At 44.1% G+C, this 18,070-nt stretch overlaps 2 protein-coding genes across 2 annotated transcripts in view; one reads left to right on the top strand and one right to left on the bottom strand.

Annotated features, from left to right (window-relative positions):
- SART3 (spliceosome associated factor 3, U4/U6 recycling protein) overlaps positions 1-16,103 on the bottom strand; it is a 23,523-nt gene extending 7,420 nt beyond the window's left edge. The window contains exons 1-14 of the mRNA XM_026656901.1: positions 15,918-16,103; positions 13,426-13,552; positions 12,543-12,647; positions 8,887-9,071; positions 7,784-7,889; positions 6,546-6,670; positions 5,487-5,642; positions 4,432-4,570; positions 3,889-3,996; positions 3,374-3,451; positions 2,791-2,849; positions 1,841-1,950; positions 1,277-1,389; positions 717-793 (exon numbers count right to left, since the gene is read on the bottom strand). Coding sequence (XP_026512686.1) covers positions 717-793; positions 1,277-1,389; positions 1,841-1,950; positions 2,791-2,849; positions 3,374-3,451; positions 3,889-3,996; positions 4,432-4,570; positions 5,487-5,642; positions 6,546-6,670; positions 7,784-7,889; positions 8,887-9,071; positions 12,543-12,647; positions 13,426-13,552; positions 15,918-16,103 — 1,674 coding nt within the window. The remainder of the gene's footprint in view (positions 1-716; positions 794-1,276; positions 1,390-1,840; positions 1,951-2,790; positions 2,850-3,373; positions 3,452-3,888; positions 3,997-4,431; positions 4,571-5,486; positions 5,643-6,545; positions 6,671-7,783; positions 7,890-8,886; positions 9,072-12,542; positions 12,648-13,425; positions 13,553-15,917) is intronic.
- Positions 16,104-17,945: 1,842 nt separating this feature from the next.
- ISCU (iron-sulfur cluster assembly enzyme) overlaps positions 17,946-18,070 on the top strand; it is a 2,569-nt gene continuing 2,444 nt past the window's right edge. Inside the window, exon 1 of the mRNA XM_026657010.1 lies at positions 17,946-18,058. Coding sequence (XP_026512795.1) covers positions 17,957-18,058 — 102 coding nt within the window. The 5' untranslated portion in view covers positions 17,946-17,956. The remainder of the gene's footprint in view (positions 18,059-18,070) is intronic.

Genomic DNA, 18,070 nt, shown 5'->3' with positions numbered 1-18,070 from the left:
GGGGGGGAGGGAGAGACAGTGTGTTTTGGGGGACAGAGAGTGTGTCAGCATGCCGTCTTGTAAGTTCAGACAGCAGCAGGAAGCAACCAGTCCTGAGGCAGGGGGAAACCCCAACATCAGCCCCTGTCTCCCTCCCCAGGTCTCTGCACAGCAATCTGTGTGACACACACACACCATACCTGCCTCTGTGTTCAATGACAGGAGCATTCCACATTAATGGTTTGCTTTGTGTCCCAGAGCAGATCAGCACAGCACACAATGGCTGTCAGAAAGGGAGCTTTGAAAGGGGAAAGGCCAGCCAAGTTCAAAACAATGAGCAGAGCAGCCACTTGAGGGATTAAGGGACACTTCTGGAGGCCAATTGATGGCCTTCGGCTGTGTAAACACATTACAGCGCAAATACAGCGCTGGAGCCTCTGCGCTTTAAGGCTTATGACTCTCCTCGAGGTAGTTGGTTTTTTTTGCAATGCTGCAACTGAGGAGTTTCTGCGCACTAGTGGCTTGGCAGTGTGTACACCTCAGGAATTACACCACAGAAAGCTGCTTTACTGCGCAGTAACTTGCCAGTGTAGACAAGGCCTTAGTCTTGAGGATATTTCAAGATCATTTGTGGGGCTTGACAGAAGAAGCTTAAGTCAAAACACTCCTGTAAAGATGACCTTGGAATAACTGTTTCCTATTGATTTCTCAGATAGTTCATATAAAGAAATTCTGACCTTTACTCTTTGTTCATTAACTCGAGCTAGTCTATTTTCTGTTTTTTGAACAGCTGCATCCCAGTCTTCTAAAGTGCCTATAGGATACAAAAAATGATTTTTACTCTTCCCATAATTTGGGAAAAAACACATTTACTAAAGTAAGAATGAAACTTTTGAAAATATCCCTCAATATTACCTATCATTAGACACAACGCAAAAACGAAGTCCTAATCTATCTAGTGGGCTTGAAAAAGATTAGAATAAAATCAAATACAATGGAAGCCTTTTATAGGGTGTGATGCAAAGTGCACTGAAGTCAATTGAAAGAATCCCATTGACTTCAATGGGCTCTGGATCAGATCCACAGTAAAGAATTTTTCCTGCCCAGAACTTCACTGAAAGTAGAGGTTTCTTGCTAAAGTTTAAAAGGTTGAAGCAAATGCACTGTATCAGAACAATACAGGACTACCGTTCTACTTCACCACTAGCTTAGAGTTCACTACATAAGAGTGCCCTGGGCAATAACTTTGGACTTAATAAACCAAGAAAGTGACACGATAGTGGGCTATAGAAGTTACCTTCTATCCTCTCCAGAGCGAGCAGCACCTCACAGACATGCTCTGGATAGTCACTTGTGCACTGCACAGCTCGATGCAAGGCCTTCCTACAGTGCTGGGTATCTCCATGGGCCCTGAATTGGAGAAATTAAGGAGCACTTCTATTCGCTGCTTTCGCTCCCAGATAACACGTATAACCCATTATTATAAAACTTAGCAATTCTACAGCGTCTTTCCCTAGAACAGCGGTTCTCAAACTTTTGTAGTGATGACCCCTTTCACACAGCAAGCCTCTGAGTGAGACCCCCCCCACTTATAAATTAAAAACACTTTTTTTTATATTTAACAGTATTATAAATGCTGGAGGCAAAGTGGGGTTTGGTGTGGAGGCTGACTGCTCGTGACCCCTCAGGCCATAACCTTGTGACCCCCTGAGGGGTCCCGACCCCCAGTTTGAGAATCCCCGCCCTAGAAGATCTCAAAAGCACTTAAACATTAAAAAAACATGACCACATTGAACCCATCTTGCAAATGGAGAAACTGAGGAAGAAATTAAATCACTGCTTCATTAAGTCAAGTCCTTACCGTTCCAAGTTATAGTATTCTAACCACATATTGGCGTATTTGGCATTCCCTTTAGTCATAATGCTGTCCCAGAGCTCTCTGGCCTTCTGCATATTGTTACACAGGCGAGCCTAAAAAGGCAACATTAAAAAAATTCAATATAGGTAAGAATCATCCACACACAGCGGAAACCAGAAAGGCACATTCATCACACTTTGCAAACCCTTTAAGTGACACACAAGAAATGTCAAAATAAATTATTGCTATTGAAAGCTAACTTCTCCAGGTAGAGCTCTTCTCATCCCAATGTTGGCCTCTGGTTGCCAGGCATATTTCAGTTTATACATTATATAAGATCTTATTTAAATATTTCTGAATGTCTTTAATTTCAAATGCTGTTATTCATGACTGAACACCTTTAAAAATAATGAAACATGAAAACATCTTTCTTCATATTTATACGATACAATAGATGCTCTATTTGAATAGGAAAGTTTCTAAGCCAGTACTACTGAAATGCTCTTCATTAGCACCTTTAATTTGAGGAAACCAAAGCACGTTGTGATTATAATATCCGTGCAAGTTAGGCATATATCCCCTTTTATAGGTGGAAAGAAATGAGAGGGAGAGAGAGAGAGAGAGAGAGAGAGGTGACTTATCCAAAGTTGCACAAAGTTGTGGCAAAGCAAGGAACAGAAACCATGAGTCTTGTTTCTATCTGAATCAGACTGCTGCCTACTCAGGGTCTTTGAACTCATGCCTTCAGGTACACCGTGGGTGGCTGATCAGTTTGTAGTGGTTGTGGTGGAATAAGGAGAAAGCCTCAGCTATACAGATCACTAACACAAGGGCCCAAGTTTATAGAGGTGTACAGAGGAAGGAGTCTGTACACCTCTATAAACACAGATTTCTAAAAAGATAACTTCCACTAGCAACACAGTTTAAATACAACAGATTGATGAAAATATTACCTCAATCCTTGCCCAGTTCTGCATTATAGTGCAGGATGGATCCCCACTTTCACTAAAACCTTCAGATGAAAAAAAAAGCAGAGTTGTTTGACGCATGTTTAAAAGCAGTGATTCACAAGCAAAGTATTTGTAACACTACAGTAAAAGACTCACATTACAGATTCACTATATTTGTGGTCCAAGCTTAAAAACACAGGGGCGGCTCCAGGCACCAGCGCACCAAGCGAGGTGGCCTGCCGGTCGCTGTGGGGGCGGCAGTCAGGGAGCCTTCGGCGGCATGCCTGTGGGAGGTCCGCCGGTCCCACGGCTTCTGCGACAATTCGGCAGCGGGTACGCCGAAGCCGCAGAACCAGCAGACCTCCCGCAAGCATGCCGCCAAATCTGCGTTACCAGCCGGACTTCCCGCAGTCACACCGCCGAAAGCCGCTGACTGCCGTGCTTGGGGCGGCAAAATACGTAGAGCCGCCCCGTTAAAACATTATCAGAAAATAAATACACCTCAGCTTCAACGTAACACGCACAGAATAGAAAATAAGCCATTTTGGAGTGAAAAGAATGAGAATATTTCAAAGCTCTGACTTACGTTCTTCCACCTCTTGTTTTAAATATTCCACTGCACGTGCAAATGCAGACCTCAGCTCTTCTAGTTCTTTACTTGAGTCTTTAGAAAGACAGAGAAATATATCTGCACCTTAAAATAATGATTTCCGTTTCCTTTAGCCTACTATGGTTTCTTCACTAACGTCCAGCACAAAGAAGAAATCCACTTTCACCAACAGAAATTTTGTTTTTTCAAAAAGCATTTTTCACTTCAGCAGAAGTCATTGCATATGGAGTTTAAAAGGACAAATAGAGCCACAGGAGATCGAAAACAGAGAAAGAATTTTGGGACAATCTATTCAACTAGGAACTGATTTAGTGAACTGTACAAGTTGTGTTTTAATAAATGCCAAATGACTATTTCCTCCACAATTAATAACATCTTAAATACAATTATTAGAGGCTCTTTAAGAAGAGTATATTGCCATTTCTAAAGGCTACACAGAGCAAAGAATTTAAACTAAGGTGAGTTACTCTCATAAGTTTATATATAGTTACCTTGTGTAAAATCCACCCTTCTTCTTAGATAATCAAGATATGCCTGCCAGATCTCTACATAATCCGTAGCCTGAATAAAGCCAGCATTCAAAGCCTTTTCAAAGTTTTCTAGGGGGAAAAATAAAAGCAAACATGTATTTGCTTTTGTTCCCTTTGCCAATAACTGGAGTTAATAGATTGGGGGATGGGAGGGGGCTATTTCTGTGGTTTTATGAACCAAAAGTTACACTTCAGAAAACTGAATGATGCAGTGGAACCTGTATATAATAAATTCTGATTTGGCAAATTAGTAGGAAAATTGCAAATCTGTTTCAATTCAGTAATGTGCAATTATGGTTATAACGAAACCTCAGTTTAAACGTGAAATTGTTCCAGGAAAGAGACTTTACTGTAAAATGGTTCCACTGTGTTTCCATTAAGCCAACCTAGTTTTAGAGATATTTCAGAATGGGTTCAGATTCCTTGTTGAATACTATGCACATCACCATTCGTCAACAAGAAAACATCCTGGTCCGGACACTAATGACAGCAGTATTTCCTTACCAGAAACAATCTGATGATCAACTCTGTGCCTCTCCATTGCTAAAAGGTACCGATTCCACAGCCCAACAGTCCAGGGACAATTCCTAACAGCTCGATCATGTGCTGAGAGTACCAATTCTTTCACTTTCAACTGCCGGTCCTAAAATAACCACACAATTAATTAAAGGATGCAAAATAGCCCACTGCTCCTCTCATTAGACAGCCACCATCACAGATGGATACAATATTACAAAAAAAAAAATTGCTGACTTCAAAAAAAAGCACGTTTTGATTTCACATAAAAGTTTGAGACTTGTAGTTTCAAGTTGAGCACATCAAAAGGGAGAGGAGATATGCTACAGTGTAACAGGGTATAAGGTTGGTCCCACTTTATCAATTAACCCATTCTGCTATGCTACCAGACAGAATGAGACAGATGTAATAAAAGCATTGAATGAATCCCCAATAACCCCTTAGTCACTTAGAGTGCAAGAAAGAAAAAATAATTTAGCCTCACAGCATAAGACACCCCCTTTAAGGGAACTAGGTATAGCACCTGTGCCTTACTCAATACCTTCCAGGAGGGAAGAATGGAGACTAGGAAGCAGCTCAGTATGGGTATGTCTTCACTGCAGAGTTAACCTGGGCTCTGACTTGGGTGTTGCCTCTAACCGCCTTCCCATCCACACACAAAACACATTGGGATGGACCAGAGGGCAGGACCCAGTTTACCTGTTCTGATCAATGTCAAAGCGTGTCTGTGTTTGAACAAGAAATGCATCCCTGAGAAAAGGGAAAGAGATACTGGTGAAAACTTCATTGATGCAGCTTAGGATGACTAGATAGCAAGTGTGAAAAATCGGGCAGGGTGGGGGGATAATAGGTGCCTATGTAAGGCAAAGCCCCAAATATCAGGACTGTCCCTATAAAAATCAGGACATCTGGTCACCTGTCCGGTTAGTTGGCCTGACAGCTTACGTGAAAGGAGGAAACTGAGGCAGAATCCAACATAGAGTCCAAGTAGACACTTATGGCTACAAAATAGGGTAAAGATCATATTCTTTTGCTTTCCTTACCAGATACTGATTGTAACGCGCCCACAGATCAGGCACAAGGCAGTTCTCAGCCAGAGCACACTCATAGATTAACTGAATGCGAGCTGGATCCCCTGCTTTCATTTCAAAGTCAATATAGGCTTGATATTCTGCTAGCTTTGGTGTTTCAGCAACCAGCTAGAACACAAACATGAGTATAAAAAGGAAATAGAGTCAGGAAAATAAGCAGATCAACCTTAAATCAAAACAGCATTTTACAGGCCAAAAACAATATTCTGAAGAACAAGTGTTTAGCCTCAAAAACATCAGCAGATCTGGGAGAATCCTAAGCAGTGGAACTGGATTCTGGCCTTTGATTTTCACTGATCTCTGAATACACGTCAGACTCTGGGAGGGTTCAACTATACAATTCTATCCCTAAGAGATCACAAGGTCTGGAAAACTAACAAGAATTCTAATGGGCACCATAGGGATATTGTAGAGTGAATCTTGATGCAGGTGTCACTGTATAGACCAGGGGCAGGCAAACTTTTTGGCCTGAGGGCCGCATTGGGTTTTGGAAATTGTATGGAGGGACGGTTAGGGGAGGGGGGCGTGGCCTCTATCCAACTGCCCTCTATCCGACCCCCCCCCCCGCTCCCTGCCCCCTTACCGCGCTGCCTGGAGCACCGGTGGCGCTAAAGCCACTCACCGCGCAGCACAAAGCACCAGGTCAGGCCAGGCTCTGCCCCAGGAGCTTGCAGCCCCGCCACCCAGAGCAATGCGCCGGTGGCAGGGCGAGCGGAGGCTGCGGGGGAGGCATAACAGGAAGGGAGGGGCTGGGGGAGAACCTCCCGGGCCAGGAGCTCAGGGGCCAGGCAGGAGGGTCCCGCGGGCCAGAGTTTGCCCACTCTGGTATAGACAGTACTATTTCAAGCTGCTATAAAATTCTCAACAGTGTCTATAATAATACAGACAGCTGGAAAGTTTCCCTTACGTTGCTTACTGCTGAAAAGGGTTTTCAAAGTCACTGGTTTACTTCTGTGGTTGTTTTTTCTAAACAGGTTGCTTAGTCTCACAACACATGCTTAAAATAGTTACCAGTGCTTCTTCATATGGTTTACTCTTTTCCATCTGCTGCAGTGCTTTCTTGTAGTTCTTTATTACTGCTTCAGGTATAGGATCCTCTGACCATTCTTCATATTCAGCATATGTGGCTTCCATGTCTATTAATATATACAAAGAACCAAAGCAACTGAAAATTATTTTACTAAGTAATCTGAACTTAGCATCATGAGTTTTGATGCTGTCATGTATGTATACTTAGTTGTAAAGTTTGGCCAGTTGGTTAAAGGGCTGAGGTAACAGTTCCTACATAGTGCAATCTAATTCAAACTCAAGATGAACTGTTTTTAAAACATCAATGGTTTTGAACAAAAACACAGCAAGATTACTCTAAGGCTTTAGGGAAGGGAGAGAACAAGCCAAATTGTTTTAGTGTGCAAGTCAAAAAAAGTGAGAGAACTGTGTTTATCTGGGTTTGGTTAGACTCTTAAAGGAAGAGGACACAGAGGGTATCAAGTGAAAGCATGATGGAGCTGGCAACCTTAAAGGACATTAGGGGGAACACCAAAAGCTAAGATAAAGCAGCAGCTAGTATGTATTCCCAACTATCAACCTAGGCTCTTACATAAAGCTGGTCGGGAATTTTTCAACTAAATTTTTTTTGAACCTGCTCCACGTTAGGCAGAGCAGGGACCTGAACCCAGGTCTCCCACATTCCAGGTGTGCGCCCTAAGCAGCAGGCTATTGGCTAGTTTAGGGTGCAGGCTCTTTTTTTTTTTCCCCTCTCCTGGAAAAACCTCAAGAGGTCTCTGTTTTATCCTGATGGGGAATGGAAAAAATGGCTGAAATCTCAAAAGCTTTAGTGGGACAAGAAAACAGTTTCCCACCCAGATCTACTCTTATACCATGCCTATAGCCATGGCATCTTCATGCCTGTCTTCTGTTTAAAAGTTCCTAGTTTAAATTGTAAGACACATTATACCAAAGTATGTAAAGCACTAAAAGATTTTTTTGGAAATATCTATTTCCTTAAGCGTTGCAAAAATCAATTTATCAATTAGTAAGCAAAATATTCCAAACAAAGCAGAGGCACAGAAAGTCTTTGAAGCCCCCAGAATGACACATCCATGACTGATCACTTCAAAAATACACAACCGCAGCAGCATTTTCTGTGGCATGACCAAAAAGGAGAACTCAGTGGCATAATCACTGCCCAACTCAAGGAGGACTTACAGCCTTATTAATGCAGTCTTCTCAAGTTCATAGACTCTTACCTAGCAGCGGGAGCCCCAGCTGGCGCCTAAAGAGCGTGTGGATCTTCTCAAGCTGTGCACAGACTGTCTGCTGCTGTTCAGGGGAAGGAATACTGCCAGCAGCTGGCTACAAACAAAGATATACTGAGCATTACCCAACTCCCTTGGGTCCTGGGTTGATAAACAATAAACCCAAGTGCAATTCTACGTAACAGAGACCTCAGATCCAAATGACAACCTTTAAAAAGCAGACATGACAAACAAGCGTCTCATGTGACAGAACTGTACAAGCGCACAACAGGAAAGCTGCTCAGCCTAGAGGTCTAAGGCATGCAAGTAGCATTTCTCACCAAGAACTGAGATGAACATACATTTGTAAATTATGTTTACGATCACAACAAGCCTATTACAGTACTTGATGAAGACAGTGACATGTGATAATGGCAATTCACAAGCCCAATGTCAGTAACTGTAAGACAGTTTCTAACCTGATTTAATAAACCCCTGAAGTTCATACACAAAATGTATCCTCTAAGACTTCCAGGTACCCTAACAACCCTGACTAAAGACTGGATTCCTTAAGACTATGATCTCCAATTACCCCTATTTAAATAGTTATTAGCATTCTGAGAGTGGCTCTTTCAATGTCTTATTTTGTAAACTACCAAGAAACAGGAGTGGTAATGTTATCAGCCAGGTTGTGGGACTATTTTTTTAGGCTTTATGCTTGCATATTTCAGAGAGAAAATATGCTCTGGAAATTTTGTCTGGAATCCAATATTCACTCACACAGAAGAAGAAAATGAATGAATTCTGAGGAAAAGGTAGAAAATCTCCAAAGATAGAAAACAAATATGGGTGAGTTTTGTCGATAAATATTTATTGAGAAAAAACAAGTGTTTAATAACGCAATATTTGGTTTAATTTAAAGCTATTTTTCTGAGTGTCAAGCCAACTCAAAAGCAGGAAGGAAACGAATATCTGGACTGAGGTTCCTCATTGCGTGCATTACAAATGACGCCAGCCCACAGCGATGGAACAGATGCATTGATTGTTGAGAGGCCTATTGGAACTAACACCACCATTTGCTCACTCCTGAGATAACAGAAAAATCTGGACTTTACCTGTACTGTTTCCAAGATGGCATTTTCAAACTCACGGTAAGCTTCCCAGATAGCTGTTCCTTTTGTCACATGTAAGCCAACTGCAGTCAGCGCTCTTTCAAAAATTGAGCGAACTTTCTCAATCCCGCCTTCCTCACCAATGCCACCGATCGAATACTGAGCATACTCGAGCCAGATTTCAGGACCTAAACAAAAGTCATCAGAAACAATGAAGTAAAATCTTCTCCTAGGAAAAAAGTCTCCCTTCTACTTCCCAAATCAAGTGTTTATAGCATATACACAGAATCTTTCATACTAACAATATACTTTCCTTGCACCCTACACTTCCACAAAGGAAAAGAGAAACTAAAATATTCTTTCATGCTGCACTCTTACCCCAATACAATTTGACAGGGTTACTGTCCTAGTGGATAGCGGAGCAGCAATAGACAATATCTTGGTTTTAGTAAGACTTTTGACACAGTCCCACATGACATCCTCATAAGCAAATTAGGGAAACGTGGTCTAGATGAAATTATTATAAGGTGGGTGCACAACTGGTTGAAAGACCGTTCTCAAAGAATAGTTATCAATGCTTTGCTGTCAAACTGTGAGGGTGTATCTAGTGAGGTCCCACAAGAGTCAGTCCTGGGTTTGGTACTATTCAATAGTTTCATTAATGACTTGGATAATGGAGTAGAGAGTATGTTTATAAAATCTTCAGATGACATCAAGCTGGGAGGGGTTGCAAGCACTTTGAAGGCCAGGATTAGAATTCAAAATGATCCTGACAAATTAGAGAAATGGTCTGAAATCAACAAGATGAAATTTAATAAAAGACAAGTGCAAATTATTTCGCATAGGAACAAAAATCAAATGCACAATTACACAACGGGGGATAATAGGGTAGGTGGTTGTTCTGCAGAAAAGGATCGGGGGGTCATAGTGGATCATAAATTGAATGAGTCAACAATGTGATGCAATTGCAAAAAAGGCTAATATCATTCTAGGGTGTATTAACAGGATGGTCATATGCAAGACAGGGGAGGTAACTGTCCCACTCAGCACTGCTGAAGCCTCATGTTAAGGTCTCTTATAAAGAGGATGGTGATCAGTTGTTCTCCCTGTCCAATGAACGTAGGACAAGAAGTGATGGGCTTAATCTGCAACAAGGGAGATTTATGTTAGATATTAGGAAAAACTTTCTAGCTATAAGGGTAGCTGATCTCTGGAACAGGCTTCCAAGAGAGGTTGTAGAATCCCCATTATTGGAGGTTTATAAAAACAGATTGGACAAACATCTGTCAGGGATGGTCTAGGTATACCTGGTCCAGCCTCAGCACAGGGGGTCGGGCTTGACTTTTTGAGGTCCCTTCCAGCCCGACATTTCTATTATTCTAATTTCTCTGCCAGTTAAGGGCACAGATACCCTGGCAATGAGAACCAAGGATACCAGACTGCATAACTTTTCATCACATACCCTAAAAAGCAAGTCACTCAAAACCCCAAGTGTAATCCACTCACCAGTTCCCCTGCAACCTCAACTACCTCCCCCTTCCCAGAGTTCACATACTTCTACCTAACCTACCAACAGGCATCCTTAAATGCCAGCCATGTTAACTATTACACTCATGTCTTTCAATGAGTAGTGGATTGATGTGGATTTCTTAAGTGTCTCTGTATGTCGTTCCGCATGTAGTTCCATACTGGTGTGTGTACGTTAAGCAAGGTATGATATCAGGCTGAAAATGATGGATGCAAGATTTTCTGTAATAGAGCTGGTCAAAAAATTCTATCAAAACAGTTTTCTATCAGAAAATGCTGTTTTGCCAAAACCAATTATTTTGTGAAAATGTATAGATTGGCAAATTTTGTTTCTAAAAAAAACCTGGAAAAACACACAGACGTTTTTAGAATGGAATGTTTTGATTTTGTTTCTAAATTTACTTTATTCATATTAAAATATATATAAAGAATGGTTGAAATCAAAATAAAACATTCCAAATGTCCCAAAACAAAGCTTTTTTCAGAACTTCATTCAACAAAAAAACAAAAACAAAAAATCAACAATTTGACTTTTTGTCCCTAATCAAGACAAAAACACTCTAGACACCTCAAAAATTTTTCATGGGATGGAAAATCCATTTTCCAACCTGCTCTATTCTGTAATGTTTATGAAAACTCCAAACTCTTAATGCCTGCAGGGAAGAGTGGGAGGGGAGATGAGCGGGACATACATAGGGACAGCACGGACAAGCAAGAAAGGACAAAGAAGTTGGCAGAAGAGCTGCAAAGCAGAGCCAGAGAGCAGGGCGGAGCACCCGAGCTCCCATGTGACTCCATAGCCCTCCACTCTGTTCCCAGCTCCACAACAAAACCCAAAGGGCCATTCATCTCCCAAGTTCCATAGGTCCCACTCCCCCACGTGTCATTCCAAATTAGAAAACTAGCACCCTATCTTTCCCTTTAGTTTTGAGTGTTTATTTTTACTGCTCTAATCAAACTATCATAAAACATAGTGTAAAAAAAAAATCAAGAAAAACAAAAAGTAAGGGTCTGTTGGAAATAGAGATAAGAAGTGCTGGGTGAGCAGTTCTGTCACTTTTCTTGGAGATCAATTCAATTATGACAGGTCAGGGAATAATTCCTTTTCACATGGTTTTTAGATATTCAAGAGTGGCTTTGCCTGCAGATCTGAACAATTAACTATGAAGCCACTACTGACACCTCCATAATATCTGCCGATTCAATTCACAGCTAGCTCCACCACAATACATGAAGCAAACCTGGTTGTTCAGCGCAATAAATTAGGTACTTAGCAGCAGCCATCGCCTGGTGAAGAGGTGCAGACAAGTACCAGATATTTGTCTCTCTTTTAATGAGAGTTCCCATGGTCCAGCACTGTAAAGCGTAGGCTGGCTGAGGTACTTGGTTAATAAAGGATGGTGTCTTTGTGGTATTAATGGCAACCTACTCTGAAAAAGCTTTCATGGACAGTGGGCACAACGAAATACATTAAAGACAGCAGGAACTAACAAAATAAGGTCTACAGAAAAAATGCAAGGCACTGAAAATAAGCCTTTTAAAAACACTTTCTAAACACGAGAATGGAAGAATTCATTATGGGATACACGATTCAATAGCTTTAGGGAAACACTCCTCATCAGGTAACAGCATGATACAAAACCAGAAAATGTAGTGTTAACCATCTGCTGCCCGCTGAAATAAATGAAATGATACAACAGATCTGAAGTATCAGGGGGTAGCCGTGTTAGTCTGTATCTACAAAGACAACAAGGTGGCACCTTAAAGACTAACAGATTTATTTGGGCATAAGCTTTCGTGGGTAAAAACCTCATCTGAAGAAGTGAGGTTTTTACCCACAACAGATCTGAATCATTCAATGACTTCTCTCCAATTTGCACAAACTTGAAATCTCGAACTATGTCACCAACAGATTGTGAGTTATTACTTTTAAACAGCTTTAAACAGCTTTTCCTCACAGATCCAAATAAATAAATAAATAAATACAACTTTGGGGGAGTATTTTTCATACTAATACTTCTGATCCAGTTTCAGTATTAACCATAAGAAAACACCTTCTTAGGAAAAAAGAAAGCGATGATTTCAATGCAAAGCTACAAATGTTTATTTTGTAGGATGTATTTGCAACTTACAGATATAGTCTTTCACAGCTCTCTCAAACAACTCATAAACCTTCTCACGATCGGTGCTTTCAGAAGCCATTCTTATCTCATCCTTCAACCAGTCCAGCCAAATTTCTGTAAGACAGCAGGAACTTTAGGAGGTACATTACCAAGAATATTCAAGAGAGTCCAAAAGACAAGAAATTAGTTTAACTTGGCATCACTAAATAGAATTGTTTGAAAATGTGATTTTTTTGGTATCACTTTTTTTAACCTTTACAGATAGCTACGGTTAATTTTACTAAAGCTTTGGCCAATTTTACCACCACGACACCAAATATATAGGTAAATTTCTATTTGTAAAGGCAGAATGTTACCATGATTCCTATGTGAAAAGAGCATAATTGGTGTCAGTTCAATTCCCAGTGAACAATGGTCCACAGCACAAGGGATCACCAGCACCAATGATACCCTTCTGGATACACTGCAGATGCCAATCATTGAATAGCCACAGAGGCTGTTCTCCCCCTCTCTTCTGGAGCAGGTCCTTCCATGTCAGGGCCAAGACACATCAGCCAGGCAGTGTAGGGAAGCTTACTCAGCTGCTGTCTGTACCATCAATAAACAAATAAATTTCTGGCTCAAGGGCTATCTGCAACTTTCAACAGCATCATATTCAGAAGATTACAAAATATTAACCTTTTGGCAGGAGTTTGTATGCTCAACACTGGACATTATAGCCAGAATCATCCACGACTGTAATCCCCAAAGATGTCTGATTTGGTCGCATGGACTTCATGTTAAAATTCAACGCAAATATTTTACAAACTGTTCAGTTCAGCTGCTAAAAATGGGATGGGAGTGGGGGGTTCACAAGGATAACACTCAAGGGTGAGCTGAAATCATCCTGTACCTTCAGTAAGTGGAAAGAGTTCACTCATCTTCTGGCGGGCTCTTCTAAGCTTTACCAGCTCTCCTTCCTGGCGGAGCAGTTTTATCAGGTCCAAGTGACAGTTATAGTCAAATGCATTGATGGAAAGCTTTAAAAATGAGATTTAAAGAAATGTAAGACAGAGTACATCTAGCAGTTTGAGCAGGAAACTAGGATACAGAACTCCGGAGTTCTATTTTGGACTGTGCCATCGACTCTATGAACTTCAGCGTCTCAGATTATGGCTACACTAGAGATCTTATAGCAGCGCAGCCACATTCAGTCAACGGGAGAGAGCTCTCCATCGATTTAATTAATCCACCTTCAACGAGCAGTGGCAGCTGGTGCTTTGGTCGTCGCTCAGGGGGTGATTTATTCACATCCCTGAGCAACGTAAGTTACACCGACCTAAGTGGTAGTGTAGACATAGCCTCAGTCTGTTCATGTCAGATGAATACAATACATACACCTTCCACCGTCCCTCATGGGGTAGTGCAAGGTTTCGTTATTGTTTGTAAAACCCAATGAGGGCACAAAATGAAAGAAGTCAGGTTTATAAAGAAGACATAGAGGGTTGAATTAGGCTCTCAGAGCAAGAAACCACTGTTTAATATGTGGATCCTCAGGTGATAAGCATAACAAGCGAGTGCCTGCAAGCCTCACTGAGCAGTTGTGCATATTGACCAAGTCATCATTTCAATGGTAAAAATGAGAGTATGTATCCAAACTGCGTTAATCTCCACTTTTCAATAACATTGTTTAACAAAACTGAGAATTTGCTCTAGTAAACTAGTATAAAAACCCAAAAGAGTTTCAGCTTCTCCTACAGTAACTGGAATAGCCAACAAAAGCAGTTCTCATCTACAAGGTACAGTAGTTCTGAGCTGTCAAAAGACTGAAGTTCTCTTCTCATTAAGATTCTGCCTCCCTTTTCTCAGTGTCTGTCAAGCTCAGAAAAATCCCTAGACTTGTTACTGTAGGGTCCACCTTGAATGTCTGGTGCTGAAATGGACTGCATGCTCTCAAACTATATTAGTCCTCAAAAATTGCTGCTTCTGGCCACAACCATCAATTATTTCAGTAATCAGTGCATAAAGAAACCCCTCTGAAGTTAGCAGCTATTCCATAGTTTGCCATAGCAATTAAATTGCTGAAGGATTACACAATAGGAGGTCTTCTTTACACAGGTATAACATTTTCATAATTACCACTCTGAAACTGAGAGCAATTAGCACACTTTTGTAGAAATACTGAGAGTGTCTCCAACTGAAAAGGCTCTGTAGCAAGATGGCCAGTGAAGGTACACCTTTCAATTCTCAAACTAATAGACAACACACACAAAGTTTAGGAACAGTGTAATTTCCATACATTTCACATGATTATAAAGCTTGGAATTTGATACTTGATTTTTTGAAAGCAGTTCCGGGATGTGATCAAAGAAATTGAGACTATATATAAACTGAAAGGATTTCTTAATCCTTTGCAAGAGACAGCAGAGTTATACAATCCTGGATTAACACTACAAAATGGATATACACGAAAGGAGAATTACCCACGCCTAAAAGTTTAACCCAGTATACTCACTTTCTTCCACAAATTCACCCATCAATAATATCACATTCCTAGTCCATTGGTTCACAATAATCTCACTCTCCCCACATGCTAACTATGCTCCAATATTTAATGAGGGACTCTCATACAGACTCCCTCACCTATTTATTCATTTGCTCCATAGGGATATCAATATTTCATTCATCATTTGCAGCCCAGTAGCACCCACAACATGCAAGGACACTGCTATACATACACATGAAGACAGTCCCTGCCCTAAAGATCCTTACAGATGAAGACAACGAGCAACACAGAAAGGGCGGCGATTGATACTATAAGTTTATGGACATCATAGAAAGTGTTTTTTTCTCCTTAACACTGACTAGCCCTCAGCCTAGCTAGCACCGCGATGGGGGGCCGCAGGGTGCCTGGCCGGATGGACCCCAGCCCTCAGGTGCCAGGTCCCATTCACGAGTCCTACAGGAATGGAAAGCCCGGCAGAAAAGGCGCAGCTCTGGATCTCCTGCTCAGGAAGCACGTGGCACTGAGACAGGACGGGGTGCGGGGAAGATGTTCTCCTGGGGGAGCCAGGAGCAGATGCCAGAATGGCGGGCGCAGCTCCCTCCCGCGGCAGGGGGAGAAAGGGATCCACTGTGGAAACCCTAAAGCCCCCCGAGGCACAGTGCCCAGACCCGCACCCGGGCACGGTGCTCGGCCCGCGCGAGGCCCCCAGGGCGGCGGGCCGGGAAGGAGGGGCTCCCTCCCGCGCACCCCGAAGCTGGCCCCGCCGCCTCGTTAGCGCCTCAGCCGCGGAACCCCCCCCCCACCCAGCGATCCCGGCGGCCCGCGGCAAGCCTCTGTGCGCGGGGCCACGGGACGGGACACGCTGAGGCAGGCCCCACGCGGGGCTCCCCGCCCCCTACCTGCTCCTCCAGCCGCTGGATCTCGGCCTCGTTCTCCTTCTCCTCATCCTCGCCGTCCGCCGAGGAGTCCGAGTCGCCCTCGTCCCCGCACTCCCCCTCCGACTCGCGAGCCCCCTCCCGCCGCCGCTCTTCCTCCGCCGTCGTCGCCGCCGCCGCTGCCTCCTCCTCAGCCCCGGCCGCCGCCATCTTGTGCAGCTACCTCGGTTGCGCAGCCTGCCGAGCTCGGCCAAGCAGTGGGGCTGCCCCTGGCGCGCCTGACCGAACCGCCCCCACACAGATGCTGACCGCAGCCCCGTAGAGAAGAGCGAACGCCCGCCTGGAGCTCGCTCTACACAGTTCCGCGGCAACGGCCGTTTCCGAGTAGGGATTCACGGCCTTCCCGTGCACGGATTCCTACAGGCACCTGTGTAGCCTCCTCGGGCCCTGGGCACGTAGGGGCCTTAGGGAAGGTCGCCCTAGCCATGGCTTGACGATAGGGGAAGGACCCAGGCTTAGCCGCCATATTGTGTGTGGCAACAGGCTCAAGAGCTTGGTTGGGCTCTCTGATCAGCTCAGTCCATAGCAAATGGCTCAGGTCCTGCTGCCGTGTCCCCGCTCATCCTCCCCCCCCCCCCTGCAGGATTCATCATCATAACTGAAAATTCAGTAAACACGGGGGGGAGGAGGGTGCACTGCACAGGAAATTAAATACTCATTACTGTATTTATAAAGTTCCCTCGGCTGCAACACTGGAGATGCGCCATGGGAATTAAATATAGTCATGTGTACTGTGTTTGCAAAGCTCCCCCATCCCACTTGGCCCCTTACTGGGGACGCTGCAAAGAAATTCAAACAATAACTAGTTGCAAAGCTCTCCCCATCCCGTCCAACCACGGTGTTCAGGATGCTGTCTAAAAACTGATACACTAGCAATGCATCATATGATAGCGAGGTCTTAAAGATGTTGGGAATGGGAATATTAATTCATCAAAAAGCTTGATGCCGCGGTTTGCACTCACTCCCCCGAAGCCAAATAAAACGGCCAGGAGCAAACAAAACAGACCAACAGGAGAGCTACTGCATTTAGCTTTCGGATAGTGAATCCTCACTAGCTGGCTATCAAACTACAGCACAGGTTTCAGAGTAGCAGCCGTGTTAGTCTGTATCCGCAAAAAGAACAGGAGTACTTGTGGCACCTTAGAGACTAACAAATTTATTAGAGCGTATATATATATCTCCTCGATATGTTTCACTCAATATGCATCCGAAGAAGTGGGTTGTAGCCCACGAAAGCTTATGCTCTAATAAATTTGTTAGTCTCTAAGGTGCCACAAACTACAGCACAGTAAAGCAAATTCAGGGGGGGTGGGACAAATTCAGGCTTGGGATAAACAGCATGGGAGGCAATCATCTGTCACGGTGAGTCCTGTAGAGGGCTCTGAACATCAGGACAGAGCCTTGGAATTGAGATCTGAAGTCACTGGGGGGCCAGTGCCAGAAACAGGCACCGGGTAAATCTGTGAGCATTTGGACCAACTGGAGCTTCTGCGGGGCTTGTGGCGTCAGTCCTAAATCTCGTCCTCGCTCTATCCCCCCAGCACGTCCTTCATCTACACGCGTCCCTCTTCGCCGGATCGAGGCCAGAGTGAATTGCAACAATCCAACCCGGCGGGCACAAAGGCGTGGCGCCCCGGGCCCGGGCTGCCTGCGCTGGGATAGCAGGGGGCTGGCATGTCACCCGCCTGTGGAAGTGGGTGTTTTGGTGGGTACAGCGCCGTGCGCGGGGGGGACCCGGCAACGTGCGCAGACGTGGAGGGGCCGTTTCCCAGGCTCCGAGCAAAGGGCTGCGCCGGCCCCGGGCAGCACAACAATGCGGCGCAGCAGCTGCAGGGACGGGAGGGGCGGGTCGGGTCGGGTACGCGCCCTCTGCGACCTCCGACCCCGGCATCACCGCCTCGCGAGGGGGCGGGGCCGGCGCACGTGTGGGTCACGTGGGGCGGGGCGTGACGTAACGCTCTCCTAACAGTGCGCAGAGGGGTGGGGGGGGGGATTTCGGGAAGATGGCGGCGCTGCGGATGACGGGGGGCCGGGCTGCTGCTGCTGCTCTGCTGAGACCCGGGCCCATGGGGCTGGCGGGCCCCACCGCGGGGTATCACAAGAAGGTCGGTGCGGGG

Source organism: Terrapene carolina, unplaced genomic scaffold, assembly GCF_002925995.2.
Source record: "Terrapene carolina triunguis isolate 2854851 unplaced genomic scaffold, T_m_triunguis-2.0 Scaffold234, whole genome shotgun sequence".
Classification (NCBI taxonomy): domain Eukaryota; kingdom Metazoa; phylum Chordata; order Testudines; family Emydidae; genus Terrapene; species Terrapene triunguis.
The sequence above is the reverse complement of the archived record's forward strand: the minus strand, read 5'-3'. Positions and strand labels throughout refer to the sequence as shown.